The 16,144-nt window shown below is 34.6% G+C and overlaps 1 protein-coding gene across 3 annotated transcripts; it reads right to left on the bottom strand.

Moving 5' to 3' along the window:
• Positions 1–222: 222 nt before the first annotated feature.
• On the bottom strand, positions 223–9,438 carry LOC147401940 (U3 containing 90S pre-ribosomal complex subunit). 3 transcript variants are annotated; one of them, XM_086443429.1, is made up of 7 exons: positions 9,121–9,438; positions 2,802–2,997; positions 2,553–2,625; positions 1,919–1,968; positions 1,009–1,122; positions 732–880; positions 223–463 (listed from the first exon to the last, which is right to left on the bottom strand). In XM_086443429.1, exons 1-6 carry the CDS (start codon positions 9,392–9,394, stop codon positions 748–750), a joined length of 840 nt encoding a protein of 279 aa, XP_086299555.1. In that variant the 5' UTR covers positions 9,395–9,438; the 3' UTR covers positions 223–463; positions 732–747. The 3 variants fall into 3 exon arrangements, with proteins under 3 accessions (XP_086299555.1, XP_086299554.1, XP_086299553.1); XM_086443428.1 differs by having other exon boundaries at positions 223–384; XM_086443427.1 differs by lacking the exon at positions 223–463 and having other exon boundaries at positions 639–880; positions 9,121–9,437.
• Positions 9,439–16,144: the final 6,706 nt, after the last annotated feature.

The following is a 16,144-nucleotide window of genomic DNA, read 5'->3' as shown; positions in this document are numbered from 1 at the left end:
TAGATATACGATGCATATTATAAGCGTGATTTTTCGTTCACAGAATTTTTCGTTACAGTGCTCACATACTCTCTGACCAGTGTCATGCCAAGCCTAACTAGCAAGGGTAATTTTGTAAATTGGGGATGCATTCAATACACGCGATTGGTGGATCCCGGATTCTGTGAATAATTTTTTTTCCCATATTATAATTATATTTTACATAATCAAATATGATTGAACTAGGCCGATCAGAAAATATTGATTTTATCAATTGGATCCATAACAACAATATGTCCATCTACAGCCCTAGGAAAGATGGGAGAGATGAAATTGAAACTCATCCTCAATCATAGCTTGTTACTGGAGAGAGAGATGAGATCTTGATGTCTTTGTTCGCTGAGTCTGTCGGTAGAACAGAGAAGACAGACAGTCATTGGTCTCTTTGTTCCACAGAGAATAGAGGGACTCAACCTATTTTTTACTACTAGAGAGAAGGCAAGACTCCAACACCAGTCAATGAAACATATAATCCCTTCTCGAAGATTCCGTCATTTGAAGTGAATTTTTAATTTAAAAAAAAATAATTAATTCGACATGAATTCATCAAAAAAAAAAAAAAAAAAAATCAGCTACTAGTAAAAACTGCCATACTTAAGTGATTGAAAATAAATACTAGCTTTCACAAAGCATGATGTAATACATAAATCATCGGCAACATACATGTATGACTCTCAGCTCAAAATTGGTACCTTCCTGAAACTGTAGTCATCCATCATTAACAACAGCATTTGTGATCTTCTCATTGACACCAGATTTTGCGCCATAGAGACAGATACGTAGATCACCCTGAATCAGTCGTCGGTGAAAGTGGCTCTTGTACAAATCCCAGAACTCACCACTGCAGAAGTAAACAGCCCGGGTAGGATTATACATTTAATTCTATTGAGAATGTCAATTTGAATATGAGAAAAAGAATCTGGACAAAGGAAAAGTAAAACAGCTAAATGTGGAGTTGAAGAGTTACACCTGACTTGTGGAAGAGTAAACAAGGAATATCCCTTGGCATCTGTGTGCATGTCGAGCACAATGATGGCTAACCGTGAAAGTCCCAACGCATCCATGTCAATTAACTTCTTAATCCTGCAACCATAATGGAAGCAGCATGAAACGTAAGTGAAATGAAAGATGAACAACGAACTTGTGCGGATAAGATCAGAGACCGGGGCTTAGACTCATAGCTCAGTTGGTTTGACACATTGCAAAGCATCTCTAAAAATTCAGAGACCTGTTGTTTGTAAACACAACCTTATCCACAGCACAAACAAAAAACTACTGCAGTATTTTCATTTCTAGATTCTACTGATGAAATTTACATGTGGTTACCAAATTATAAATTATGTGACATGGATAACAGACACTAATAGGGAAATTGAGGGTTATTAAGCAAATTGGAGAGGAACTTTAGAGCAAAGGATAATTTATGTGATTAACACCACATTAAAAAACTAAGAAACCCCTTGAGAACAGGATCATTTTCTTCTCCATCCAAAATGTGAATACACTTAAATTTATAGAGTTCTCATTTTCTTCTCCACTGGGACAAGCGAAGAGAATGATTAACACTAGTAAACAAGACTAAGAGCGAATTAAGAAACAACAGCATATAAATGACAACCTAAACTCACTTAGGGCATGTCGGATGTAAGGTCTTCCTCATTCTAGGTAATAGATTCCAAGGATGCATCATTCCACAAAATCAGTACAAAGAAAACCACTGTTCAGATTAATGTATCCATCATCTATAACCCACCTGCGAGCTTAACAGCCCGTAAGCTCTTATCCTGATAAGAGAAAAGCTAACCTTGCAACCAAACATGCCCTCGAAGGCAAAAACTTGAAAAATTGTTAAATCCAGAAAGAAGCTTGTATCTCTCACCTGCTTGGAGTACCACTAGCAATATTTACACGGCTCTTCAGCAAAGATAGCTGCATCAAAAACATAATTACAAAACAATGACATATAGCCAGCTGATTCACAAGATAAGCAAGTTCCATAATGAAAGTTGAAATAAAAAATTTGGTGACATGACAATAAAATAACTTGTCCAGAATCAAAATAACCACATGGTATATATGTCCACTATTCCATTGCAAACTTCATATAGAAGTGCAATAAAATCTTACATTTCAAAGCCCCGGGAAAACCTTGACTGGACTTGAGGAATGAAAAAGAAAAAGAAAGTCATGTTCAGCATACCATTTCTTAGTCATGGAAAATACCAACTCTAAATTTGCAAACTTTAAAACATCAACAGATGGTATAAACAACAGAAAATTAATGGTGGATGTGAATTCCCTCTTCCGCTCATAGTCGCATTTCTCCAGTGGAGTGCATAACAGTTGCAGAAAAGATAAACGGACAATTCCAACAGAAACAAAAATTACTATATGTGAATGGGCGTAATACCATTGTGTCCTTTATAGTCCACTATACAGAAATCCAGTTTTTGGTAGAATCGAGATAAAATGATGTGTTGGCTTCATATAAAATGTTATTCGGAAGACGTTACCTGATCCTCAACCTTCATATGTTTTGCAAATAGCTTTGCAGCACGGCATTCTTTCGTCAATGGATGTAAACCCCTAGGGGACATTAATAAAATGCGTCTTTAGCAATTACTTGGAGATTCAGAATAATTTGGTTGACATAAGTTGCATTCATAAGAATTGGGATGTTACTAAATCAGATGATAGTTAAGAATAATGAGAAAGTTAGAAGTTGCCTGCTTCTAGTCAAAATAAAAGAAGAGGCAGCACACCTGAGAAGCTCCAATGATCTTAAGGCAGATGTGCTGATAACAAGAACTGCAGGACTCCCTGGATCAATCATTCCCTCTACAAGCTGCCCTTCATAGAGCACTTCTTTCCATGACACTCCAAAGGTAGTCTTCATATGTTTGCTCAGAGCCCCAGCATCCTGATCCAGGCTTTGAGATAGCTCCACGATGCATGTATCTGCACATTTCAAAAAGCTACCTAACAAATTATGTACATGCTCCCAAATAAGGAAAAACGGTCATATAAGATAGTGGAAGAATCAATAAACCTATTAATTGCTTTCCCAAAATACAAGCAGTTTTGTGCATTATAGTTTCGGTGCTTGCAGAGGCACCTAGCTAGTCAGGCAAGCTTTTCCAAAAGTGTACCTAGACAATCTTTTAGACTCTCCCAAGTTCTGTCTCTCTTTTCCAAAGTTGGCATACCATGGATTTCAAATCTAAAAAAAGAATCCTGTGAGGATTCCTGTTTGCAATTTGTTGGCCCCTTTGGAAGGAAAGAAATGAGGCACTCTTCTATGGGAAGGTTCAGCCAATTCAGGAAGTTATCATCAGCATTTTGATTCTCATCTTCTTCTCATGGAAGCTCCTCAAAGAGTTTTGGGCTTGGGGTTTGCTTTTTTGAGGATTTTTTCCATAGACTGGATGTGATGAGAGGAACTTCTTGTTATCTTTCTTATGGTTGCTATATTTTCTTCCTAGGTATGCCTTTCGATGACATTCTTGTATTTTTCTTCTCCTTTGTTTAATATACTCATACACAGGTATGCCTTTCAATATGTTTTATACTTATAAAAAAAAACAAATACTTGTACACAGGTAAAAAAAAGTGTAATTAGGTCATCAGGAAAATCAAGATTTTGTGATGCCAACCTTTATTTCCTGAAATAAAAGAAAATTCCTTATTTATTCTTTTAGTGATATGATTTTGAAAGTTTCTTTTAATTTAATATGAAGATAACATAAGTTAGAAAGAAGTGCAGATTGAAGGCTCTAAAAGCCAGGGAAAACCAAAAAAGACTTTGACTGAGCTATTGAGAGCAGATATGAAGGAAATTTAATTACAGAAGGAATGGGTTGGGATAGAATTGAATAGAGAAACAGGATATGCACTGACTAAGATAGTTGGGACAAGAATTTGATGATGATAATGATTTAGATGACGATGATTACTTTAATGTGTTACTGCACAAATCAATGTCATCTCTGCATAACCATGTCATCCTGAGATCATATCCTAGAAAACTCAAGTTACAATTTACAATACCTGCCAGATCTTGTCACAAGAATGATGCAAACCAGCCTGAGCCTCATAAACTAAACTTGGACTGGTAACCTGACTTCTTGGACAAAGAGGTCAGCTTGAGTTCTTAAAAAAATAAGGAAAGGTTAACTGCCAACTACCACCAATATTTCTCAAAACATGAGAAATTGGGCATCAGACTAATTTATTTATAAAGAGCTAGGAAGAACTTCTGTTAATCCCAGAAACTGAGAAGATCTCAAATTACAATCGAGTAATAAAGACATATCCACAAAATATGGAAAGTAGACACTCTCCCTTGTCCGCACGTGAAGCCACTAAAAGTAATCACATGTAAAGGTGGGAAAACTGAGAAGATTATTTATTGGGAAGACGGGTGGTGCGGCAACTCCCCTGTCTAGGTTACTTTTCCTGGTCTTTATGCTATGTCCACTAAGAAATGGATGCCTGTCTCTTCTTTTCTGTTGCTAATGGACCAGGATGTGTCTTGGGATTTTGGTTTTAGAAGAAACTTCAATGATTGGGAGGTTCCAGTGGTCCCATCCTTACTAGCCTTTTACCTTCTCGTAACTCCCCTTTTCTTGCGGAGGATTCCTGGATCTGGGTGGGTAATTCCCACGGGATCTTCAGTCTTTGTTCTTTTTATTCACTCCTTAGTATTATCGAAGATGATCCTTTCCTTGTTGCCTTGGTTCGGCCTAAATTTCTTCCGTCTAAATATGTTTTCTTCCAGTGGCTAGTGGCTTTGAATAAGTTTCTAACCCATGATCATCTTAGAACGAGGGGTGTGGTTCTTGCAGAGTTTTGTTCTTTTTGCAAATCCAATGGTGAGTCTACTAACCATATCTTCATCCATTGTGGGGTGGCTTGTCAGTTTTGGTCTTTTTTCCTTTCCTTATTCAATTTATCTTGGTGCACCCCTTGCTCAGTTCGAGTGCTACTTGATTATTGGCAATCCATTGCCTTTGATGAAAGTGAGAGGATTCTTTGGAACTTTATTCCTTCTGCTATCTGCTGGGGATTGTGGAAAGAAAGGAACGGGTGAATCTTTGAAGGGAAGGAGAATTCATTAAGGATATCATTTTTAGCATTGTGGGGTGGTTGTTTTACTGGCATAAGCAATTCCAAGAGTGCCTTTTTTTTTTTTTTTTTTTGGAGGGGGGGTGTTCCAGTTTGAAGACTTCTAGATGGGAGTCAAGATGTAGTGTGTGATTTTGTTTGTTGGGGCTGGTTTGTTTGGCAAGACATTTTAACCATCATGCAAAGAGCCATTTGGAATGTATCTATAAGTTAGAGAGGCCCTGTTCTTTTCAGTTTCAGGAGCTAGCTTTTTTTGCTTTTAAGCCAAAAAAGCCAGATAAATGATGTTCGTTTGGGCTTTTTTGGCTCCCGTAGATTTCAATTGAAGCCCAAAATTAACTCCTAAAAGAAGTCGCTCAAGAGAGGCTTCTTCAAATGACTTTTGTTGGAAGCCAAAAATATAAAACAATTCAAGTGTAATTACCAAAATACCCTTCATCTTTAATCAAATTTTCAACTAAACTTAACCTTAAAAAATGAAATGAGATAATTAAAATACCCTTCATATTTACCAAAATACCCTTCATCTTTAATCAAATTTTCAACCAAACTTTACCTTGTAAAATAAAAAGGAATTATCAAAATACCCTTCGACTTTACCAAAATACCCTTTATTTTTAATCAAATTTTCAACCAAACTTAACCTTAAAAAATAAAATAAAATTATCAAAATACCCTTCATCTTTACCAATTATCAAAATACCTTTCATTTTTAATCAAATTTCCAACTAAACTTAACCTTAAAAATAAAACGAAATTACCAAAATACCCTTCATCTTTACTAATAATCAAAATACCCTTCATCTTCCAAAATATCTTTCATCTTCTATAATACCCTTCATTTTTAATTAAATTTTCAACTAAACTTAACCTTAAAAAATAAAATGAAATTACCAAAATACCCTTCATCTTTATCAAAATACCCTTCATCTTTAATTAAATTTTCAATCAAACTTAACCTTAAAAAATAAAACAGAATTATCAAAATACCCTTCATCTTTACCAAAATACCCTTCATCTTTACTACAAAGACCAAAAGCAATTCATCATCACCACTTTATTATCAAAACACCTTTCATCTTTATGTGGATGTTGATTGTATATTATGCAGGTATTTTCTTTATCATATATTTATTTTTAAGAGGAGATGCTATTGAAATTTCAATAGAATTATAAATTTTATAAATTTATTAAAATAATTATTTTTATAATTTTTTAATATAAATTTATTATATATATATATATAGTGTGTAATTATATATTTGTTAAGGTATTCTGCTAATTTTTTGTGCATTATGGGTGCATTATCAACATTAAGGGTATTCTGATCATTTAATAAGAATCCAGCAATAAAAAGCTGTCAAACGAACATCAATTTGTGGCTTATGTGCTTCTATAACGAACAAGCTTCTGTTGGATGTGGCTTTTCAGGCTCTGGGCTTCTACTTCTTCCAGAAGTCAGCTTCTGGAGCTGGAGCTGGCTTCTGTAAAGAACAGACCCTGAATCTTCCATAAAAGTTAAGATATCAAACCCTCACTAAACTTATCCTAGAATACTTTTTGATAGGTATAAGGTGAAGACAAGGTTTCAATCTTATATATGTGGTATTGCTTGCTAGTTACAGACTTTAGCAACTCACTGAGTTGGCACCTTCTCGCTAATGATTGAATACTAACTTAAACACCAAAGTAGTTTTAGTAATTTATGTGTCCTTTCGCTTGTGTTAAATAAGAACCACAAAGCCAACTACCATCAAAGAAGATGCATAAAAAAGGATTGGATATTTTTATTTGAGGTTGAAATAGTAGTGATTCAACACCCAAGTAAATGGAAGTCATTTTTACTACACGGTCGCCTCAAGGAATGGTCATGACCTTTACTGAGGCCTTCATACAGTAGATCTCCATCAACAAGAGACTTCCTTTGGGCCAAGTTGAGTTCTCCTCAAGGAGTAGATTCAAAACTCTATAGGAAGGCACCCTCTGAAGAAGACCACTTCTAATAGAACATCTCCTTTCCAAAAGCAAAGTTGATGTGTGGGTGGAAGATTGAAAGTTCAGGTAACATCTCTTTTGGTGGAGATCCATCCAAGTAGGGGTTGACCATTGTCAAGATTGATTTGTAACTAATACAATGTATACCTGAGAAAAGTATAACAATGTTGCTACTTAGAACGCATCCATGCTACAAAAACAAGGAGTCAGACTCCAAAACACACCAACGCCAATAGACATCACTATAGCTTGATGGACATCAGGTAAAGACAAACCCCCATTTATACCTCCACACCAACTAAGACCTGTACCATGTAATCTTGGACCTTGAGTATTTCATAGATAAGCCCAATGACATAATTTCAATGAATTAGGATTTCGATTGATTAACTTTAGTTGTCCTAGCAGATATGGAAACACTAATTACCCAAGGAGACTCGACAAAGATACTTCTCATCCAAGTTCATTGCAGGTCCGAAAAATTGAATGAAGGAGAATGCCACGTTCGCAGCCATCTGTACGGTATTCTTCAACATGTATAGCATCAAAATCCAACAAGTTGTAGGAACAGGAACATCAACCTCTATTGATGAATCCAAGCAACAAAGGTTGTGAGATGTCATCCTGGATTATGGTCTTCTAATTATTATCACTGAAATAATCACATTTTTATGGGTTCATTCAAATAATCATGAACAAGGACTTGAACCAACTATTTGGGATCGATAGCACGAATCTTTACCAACTATTCCATTCTATCTATAGCCATATCTCTCATTCTGATAATTGAAATGAGAATTGACATTCTTATTCATCATCATCTTCGAAGCCTTGTCCCAAAGATTTGGGGTTGGCTAAATGAATTTTGTTCCTCCATTCAAGATTTCTAAGTGCAAGTACGAATATTATGTGCATAAACAACAGGTAATTATATTGCTTATTATAGAATCTTACCTAGAAATAAGTCACAAAGGGTTTTTCTAGGAGCAAAAAAGGGCTTCACCCCTATTGTAATTTCTGCATTTTGATGTTTTTTTTTGTTGAAAAAAGAAGAAGAGGAATTTGATAAGTAAAAGAGGTTGATGGTTGACTGTATATGTGTGTTTAAAAATTGCATTTTGAAATTTTGTTGCATTTGTGTTTTGACAATCTCAGATACAACAATTAAAAGAGCTTGATGGTGGGTTGTAATCCATCAAGGTAAAAGCTATATTAAAACATGATTCAAAATACTTGACGAGTAGCGCTAGGCCATGTTAAAACTAAACTGAATTGAATCAACATGGCACATCTAATATTGACTATAATACCAAATTAAATTGAATTGACACAAACACAATTAATATCGACTATAATATATATTGCACACGTTGCATCATTAGTATTTTATGTGGTTAATGTTGGGTTTTCTTAACTGCTACATTTTAACCACCAATGTGACGGGCAGAGGAATTACTTTAAAAGATACTCCAATAAGTCGACAAATATAGATGTAATTTAATAGCAACCAAAACCTTACCTTGGTGGAGCTAGTCTTCTTGTTTGAAATTGATTTTGAATAAGATTTTACCCAAATGACACCAATTTGCAAATCCAAATACAGATCAAACAAAGGACGTGTTTATGTGAATTTGAATAACTCCCACAAGCACGATTGTAATTATGGCTAAGAAGCATATCTAGTGACAGATCTCCAATGGGGATACTATGAAAGAAATTTACAGAGATTCTTGATCGGAAAAGAGATTAGGGTTTACAGATGATAAGCAATTAAGTGCCGTGCCTGTCTCTTATAAGCAAAATTTTCAAATGAAATCGAAATATCAATAATAATAAACAAAAATTCGATTTCCAAGTTCCAACTAAGTGCATAAATTATAAAGAAATTAATTTTAAACTTTGTTACCAAACATCCGATTTATAGAAGGAAGCAAACAATGAGAATAGTTAGAAAAGAAGCACCTTTGATCGATTCCAACTCGAGAGAAGAAAGCTTCAGAGAATTGGCGGATTCGAATCGATTGAGAAAGAATCTGAGCTGCTGAGACGCGGAAAGAGCAGAAACAACAATCGTATTTTCTCTTTTAACGTCTGTTTGTTCGTCCTCCTTCTTCTTTTTCTTGGCTCTGTTAATGCCCAAAGGTATTCTGTTAGGATTGTTCAAGGTTTTAGTTTTCTTGGCTCCCAACTTGGGACGCCGCTTCTGGTTCGAGAAGCTGGATTTCCCGCTCGCCATTGTTGTCTTCTTTCAGTTATTAGGTTTGTCGAACTCGAACTCGAACTCGAGTATATCAGTCTTGCTAGGATAGGCACGTGCAATGCACACGTGTTTTCAAACTGATAAGTAACATGCCCCTTTGATCTAGGTATTCTATAAGAGACTAATGTAAATGACTTAAATGCCCTCATCTGCAATTTGTTCTCTTTAAAGAGAAGAAAATAAATAAATAAATAAATGAGTTTCTCTCCATTTCTTTTGTTTGGATTGTTAAGTGGGGAGAAAAGAGAAAAGACTTAGAGAGAGGAGGAGAGAAAAAAAAAATGTGAGTTTTCTTTCTCTCCATTTAAAGGAGAGAAATGAAGAGAAACCCTTTTAAAATATTTTATAATTCTAACTTTATCCCTAAATCTCTTTTAAGATATTTTAAAATTTCAAAATTGTCTCAAGTTCTCTCTTGCCGATCCAAACATGATGGAGAGAAATTGAGTTTCTCTTCTCTCCAAATTCTATGAATCCACACATAGCCTAGGATGAACTTCTTTATTGTTCTTTCCATTCCATCTTCTTTAACCGTCAAACCTCAAGAACAAGTAGGATTTTTCAAAATATCAGTCATCTCGAACCTCTTGGGATAAAATCTTTTACTCTCATATTCAAGCTTAAAATTCTATTTTCTTCAAATTACAAACCTTGGGAATGAGATAGGATTTTCAGGAAATAGAAGACTATGAAATTTTGTAGAAAAAATCAAAGGTTTTCTATAAGATGTTAAGCCGAGGTAGAAAATGATGGATTGACAACCAGGATGAAATGGTTAAAAATGATTTCTCATATAGGTTGAAGAGCTTGTAGTTGATGGAGTTTGGGGGGAAAGTTCAAGAGTTCTTGGAGAACGCCAAGACCGCAATTGACAAGCTTGCCGAGCTTCCTCCATGGCACCCAATTTCTATTAATACTGTTAATGCCACCTAACAATTGAAACAATATGAGGAGGAAGAAGAGTACCCACAATTTATTCATGAAGAATCCGAAGCTGTCGACGATGGCAACCCCATTAACATCTTGAGTTTCCTTCCTTCGTCGTCGTCTCCAATCCATTTTCAGAACTACCCATCACACCAAGATCTTCGCCTTTCGCTTCAGGCTTTCCGAGTCCCAATTCTTCTTCACCATCATTCAGACCACAAGTCCTGTTCTCCAGCTCAGTTCCTCTGGCTTTAGATAGGGGCAATGTAGGAGAATTTGACTTCAATTTGCCTCCACCGTAGTTTATTGGCCAAAATCGACTATTTTCAATGAGGGGACCCCTTCAGTCCAGTAATTCACCTTGAGTTCGTGCTTGGAACAACTCATCGATTGCCGCCACTACTGATCATCATCAAATGCCAATTGTTCATCAATCATCGATATGTGGCATTGGTTTTGCCTCTGATGGATTCTCGGGGTTTTACATTGCAGTGCAAATTCAGGGTGAGGAGGAGCACAAGGTAGCGTCGAACACACCATCGTGTGCTTTGTTCCATTGAATGAAGATTTACTGAAATCCTCCACCCTTCACTAGGTACTAACAAATAACAATAACACCCAATACCCATTTCTTGAATTACTTCAAATCACTCTATTTTTCATGACTCATTAAATTTTCATCGAATCCCATTCTTGATCTCTCAGTTGATGCCTTAAATTGTGTTTCTTGTGGTGAATAAATGAGAATAGGAGCGAGAACGTGTAGGCTGTGGTGTGAATTTGAAATGGGGAACAATGGGAAGAGATTTCTGTTTCTAAATCACAATGGCCTATTGTGGGAAGATCAAACATGTGTGTGGAATCAGGTTTTTCTATCCTTAGTTTTGTATTTTTATGCTTTCTATCCTGTTTGGGTGAGCTTGCTGAGATCTATACTGTTTTAATATTTTTTTGAATTAATTAGCCTTCTACTATTGTTAGATTCAGAAAAGGAAATCTCGCTTTTCTTCTTCTTCTTTTTTTCTAATAAATTTACAAATTTTTAATTACTTTGAGTAGAAGAACAGAGATGACCGATGACGGATGTTGAAAAGCTTGTATGTTACATTGTGAAGCTCGAGGCAAAGAGGTGGAAGAAGCCTTCGGTCTCGTTCACGCTCAACTTCGATTAGTAAAAGCTTAGCACTTCACATATTTACAACAACAATAACAATAACAACAAAGCCTTATCTCAAAAGATTTGTGGTCGATTAATACTTCAAGCATTTGCATACTCCAATTTAAGTTCAGCATAATCATTTTGTTTTTATTCTATCTGAATGGCATTGAACATTTGTTGATGCTTTGATTTTCGAACGAGTAACGATTATGAGAAATGATTTTCAAAATCCATAATCCCGTTTGCTCGCAATATCTCCAGAAATTGATTTTATAATCTAGAATTATAATCTCAATTTGTTGACCATGTTTCGTGATCGGACCAAAGCGCAAAAATTTCAAGAAACAAGTCTTGTACTATTTCTAGATTTAGTCGATTTCTGTTCCTAATTACAGGAGAAACACTTTTATGATCTATTTGGGGCATAAAGTATGAATTACATATTTATATGAAAGCAATTCTCAATGATTAACTAAGATCCATGGCATTGTAAAACAGCCAAAACTAAGAAACTAAGCACATCGATTGCATTGCTCACGTTTATTTTCTCTTCATGAAGTATTCCATGTAAACGCTCACAAATACCTAAATACATTAGAAACCATAATGATAGCTGATATTAACTACCACAAAAGCACACAAATAAATTTATCACCAGCTCGATTTTCTATTCCGAGAAATGCGTTATTAAATGAGAAAAAAAAAAAAACTCATGAATCAATTGTGACTAGGATATGAAAAAGGAACAGTCAAGCAAATGACATGGAAGCTAGAAAATTAGTCTACTGAGTGAGAATAACTATTCATACAAGTAATGAAAATTAGGGTTCCTGATTCAGGATATATCATAAGCTAGAGCATTAAGAAATGATCATTTTTTTTTCCTGATAAGCGGCTATCCCTGTAGATAACAGACCGGACCCGTATCTGGGCTTTGCCCAATCCATAGACCATGGTCTTGTCCAAGGATTAGTCCCGGGGCACATGCAACGCCCGCACATCACAAGCACCAAGTAAGTGAGGGTGGGACCTGGTGCATCCTCACGTGTAGTCCTTGAGGAATTAATGCTCATATTAAGTATCGAGCTCACGGCCTATGGGCATTAACTGTTTATCAGTCAGAAATTGCCATTGATGGCCAAGACTTAGAGATGACAAATTACAAATATATGAGAGGAAAAGGAAATTTTGAAAATAACTTCGTCCAAGAAATGCTTTGTAAGAAAGAATAACACTTTCCTTAGTAAGAAATGTTTTGTAACCCTATCAATTGTTGGCATTAAAAAACATGATCTGATTCCGCAACGTTGTAAAGGACAAAATTCTAATAACTTTGAATAAGAATTCAAAAATATTAATATTAATTTTTATAGTGAATTTCAATTTTAAATTTAGGAGTTCGGTAGCCATCCATTTTCAACACACTCAATCAAGCTTAAAAAAGATTTTGTTTTTTTGAATATGAGTTTTTCCATGAAATCTAGAAGGAGTCATGATAATTGGACTTAGGCAGCATACTCAATCGATTTATCTGACATGACAGGCTCGAAAACTGTAGATATTGCTCTCTTCTAGATACAAAACTGCACCTTTTTATGGGGACTTGTAGTTTTGTATCATGATGAGAGTACATCTACGATTCCTGAGCCTATCACGTCAGGTAAGTCAATTGAGTTGCCATGTGCCTAAGTCAGATTATCAACACTCATCTAGGAGGTTGTGTTGTGGGATTTTCAATTTGATAATCCATGTGGACCCAACAACCCTTAGTAAGATTTATAATCAGGCTAGTCTGTTTTTAGAAAGTAATTTGCTAAGTAACTAAGGGCCTGTTTGGATTGACTTTTCTAAGTACTTTTGGCTCTGGCAGGGGGTTAGAAGCACTTACTCTATCGTTTGGACATTTATTATTTTAAAAAAGTAATTTTTTTAAATAGTCAAAACAGTACTTTTATAAGAAATACCGAAATTGGTGCTTCTCAATTTCGTTTTTGCAAAGAGTCATTTTTTCGTCAAAGTTTTTTGTACGGTTCCAATATTACACTCAAGAGTAAACACTCTCTTTTTGTTTTTTTTAACCCTAACCACATGAAACATAAACATAACCTCACCCTCTCTCGTTTAGAACCTCAATTGAACCTCGACAGAACTATGGTTTTGAACCTCGATAGGATAAGCAACTACAAATATTTATGGGATGTGCATCCCGAGGCATAAAATCTATGGTTCTAGCACATGCCACGTCAAGAGAGTATTTTTGGAGTGTGCCATGTGGGGTTGTCAGATTATCATGACTCACTTATAACTCTCCTAACGTTACAAGTTCAGGAACCGTAGATTTGTAGGCCTCTCTAGATATACGGTTCCCTCGGGATACATATTTTTATGGGGACGTGTAGTATGTATCCCGATGCATACATATCTACAGTTCCCAAACTTGTCACGCCAAGAGAGTAGATTAAGTGCGCCATGTGCGTGGGGTAGTCATAATATCACGATTCATTTTGTAATAGTATGCAATAGATAGGTCTGCCATTAATCTCTCTTAAATAAATTGTCAATTAGGACTGTCAGTTATGATAAAATCGATGGTTCAACTGAGGGATCAATTGAACCGGATTTTTTTTATAAAGAATTGTTTATTAAATGAAAACAAAATATAAGATATTTTTTAATTTAAAAAACAATGTTTTTCTAAGTGATTTTAGATAAAATTTCTCTAATAGAATGATTTTGTCTTAAATCAATTCATTCATTTGTTTCAATCGATTTTAGCAAATTATCTTTTAAGGTAAGATTTTGAGGAAAGTAAATTAATTTTCTTTATAAAATAAAAAACTAGAAGGTGGCATGTGCAAAAGCACATGTATCAAGAGATTTTATTAATAATTTAAAATATTGATTAAATGATTTTTGTAGATTAAATAGTAAAAATAAAGGATATTTTTATAATTTTGAAGATCAAGCATCGTGATTTTAGGGTGGGATTTTTTATTAAAACAACCTTGATTACATTAAATTTAAATATAAAAGATGGGGCATTTATGACAACTCAAATTTTGATGTTGGACCACTTCAGCACCGCCTTCTCTCATTGTAATAGTAAAGATATTAATTAACAATCAAATTTTAATAAAATAGATATAAAACCATCTTTTAACAAATAAAATAAAATAAGATAATTTAGAAAAAAAAAAAAAAAAAACACCACACAGCTTAATTTGGGAATGTGCTTAAATAGATTGTTAACATGAAAAACAAAACTTTTTTGGTTGTTTCCCAAGTAAATTAATTACATATAACATTTTTACAATATGAAAATAATCTCAAACAAATTAAAAATCAGGGTCCAACCTCGGATCAACCAATTCAACAAATTTCTAGTCTGATCATTGATTTGGTTCTTAAAACACCGCTACATATAGTTACTAAATTTTATAGGGTTTCGTGCAATAATTGGAGAAGTATCTATTCCTTCTAGTCTTGGTGTGCCCCTATTGTCGCTCTCGTCTTTATAGATGATGGGAGCGGATCCTCTGTAGCACTTTCAAATGATTAAGAGAGTGCCACATCAACCATAAATTGGAAATACACCGTTGAAATGTGTTTGAAAATTGAAGGTTTAATGATCGTTCATTTTCAAAGTCATGGGTCATTTAAAAATAAAATATTTTTAATTTTTTTTTCTTCAAATTTGATCTACAACATGAGTATAGAGAATAGGGATATAGAGGATCTGTTCTTGTAGATGATATTCTTTTATTTTTTTTTAAAAAAAGTTGAATCAACTTATATTCCTATGATCCATCTTTTCGGTGTCTTCCATATTTTGGTCTTCAAGTTACTAATGGAAAAAATTAGTGTACTTTTTTTAGCATTACGATCTAATGAAAAAAAATGAATTGACATATCCATCCTTTTTATAAGAGAGGTACTATTGTTACACCAACTTTTACTAATGCCACATCTATTGAAGATGGTGTGGCATTATCAAAAGTTGGTGTGGCAATAGCAACTCACTTTTTAAAAAGAGGGCTTCATTACCATTAAAGCTTTGTACCTCTTGTATGTCTTTCCCCCCTATTCAACTCACTAAGATAATTGAATAGACAAAAAGGTGGAAAAACCCAATTTCTATTTTTTGAAAATCATTTTGAGCTTATGAAGTTGGTCCTTCAATTGTATTGGAACGCATCTTTCACTCTCCCAAGTCGAGTCATTAAAAATAGAGAGCTCCTATTTGCATCCCAATTTCTACTTATTACACCTCAATTTCTTCAATTATTTATCACATACCACTTAAAGATTAAAACACATGCTTCAAAAATTACAAAGGTTTGGTTAAAATTATAATCTTATCATTACGAAATATTATAAAAATTCTTCAAATAATTTCAGTAATTATTTACAATTATGATTAGGCTCATAAAATCCTAAACCTAAAAATTAGAGATCTAGAGAAAACAAAACGGGAAAACTTTTACAGGAACTCCAACTTTTACTATTCTCAATTATTTACATATTTTCTTTATTTTTAATTGGGGTGTAATAAGTAAAAAATTGGGTTGCCAATAGCAACTCCCTAAAAATATTAAGTACGTCGTTGCATATGGTAGTGTCCTCGAATCCAATTCCTTTAT

This window comes from Akebia trifoliata, chromosome 5, assembly GCF_017979445.1.
Source record: "Akebia trifoliata isolate Shusen 1 chromosome 5, ASM1797944v1, whole genome shotgun sequence".
NCBI lineage: Eukaryota > Viridiplantae > Streptophyta > Magnoliopsida > Ranunculales > Lardizabalaceae > Akebia > Akebia trifoliata.
This window is presented reverse-complemented; position numbering and strand designations above follow the sequence as displayed.

Excerpts from the sequence above, each read along its gene's own strand:
- LOC147401940 (XM_086443429.1), bottom strand. The coding sequence starts at position 9,394 with ATGGCGAGCGGGAAATCCAGCTTCTCGAACCAGAAGCGGCGTCCCAAG. Across the intron at positions 2,626-2,801 it reads AGATCATTGGAGCTTCTCAG|GGGTTTACATCCATTGACGA; the intron begins GTGTGCTGCCTC and ends AATGTCCCCTAG. Across the intron at positions 1,123-1,918 it reads GCTAGTGGTACTCCAAGCAG|GATTAAGAAGTTAATTGACA; the intron begins GTGAGAGATACA and ends TTATGGTTGCAG.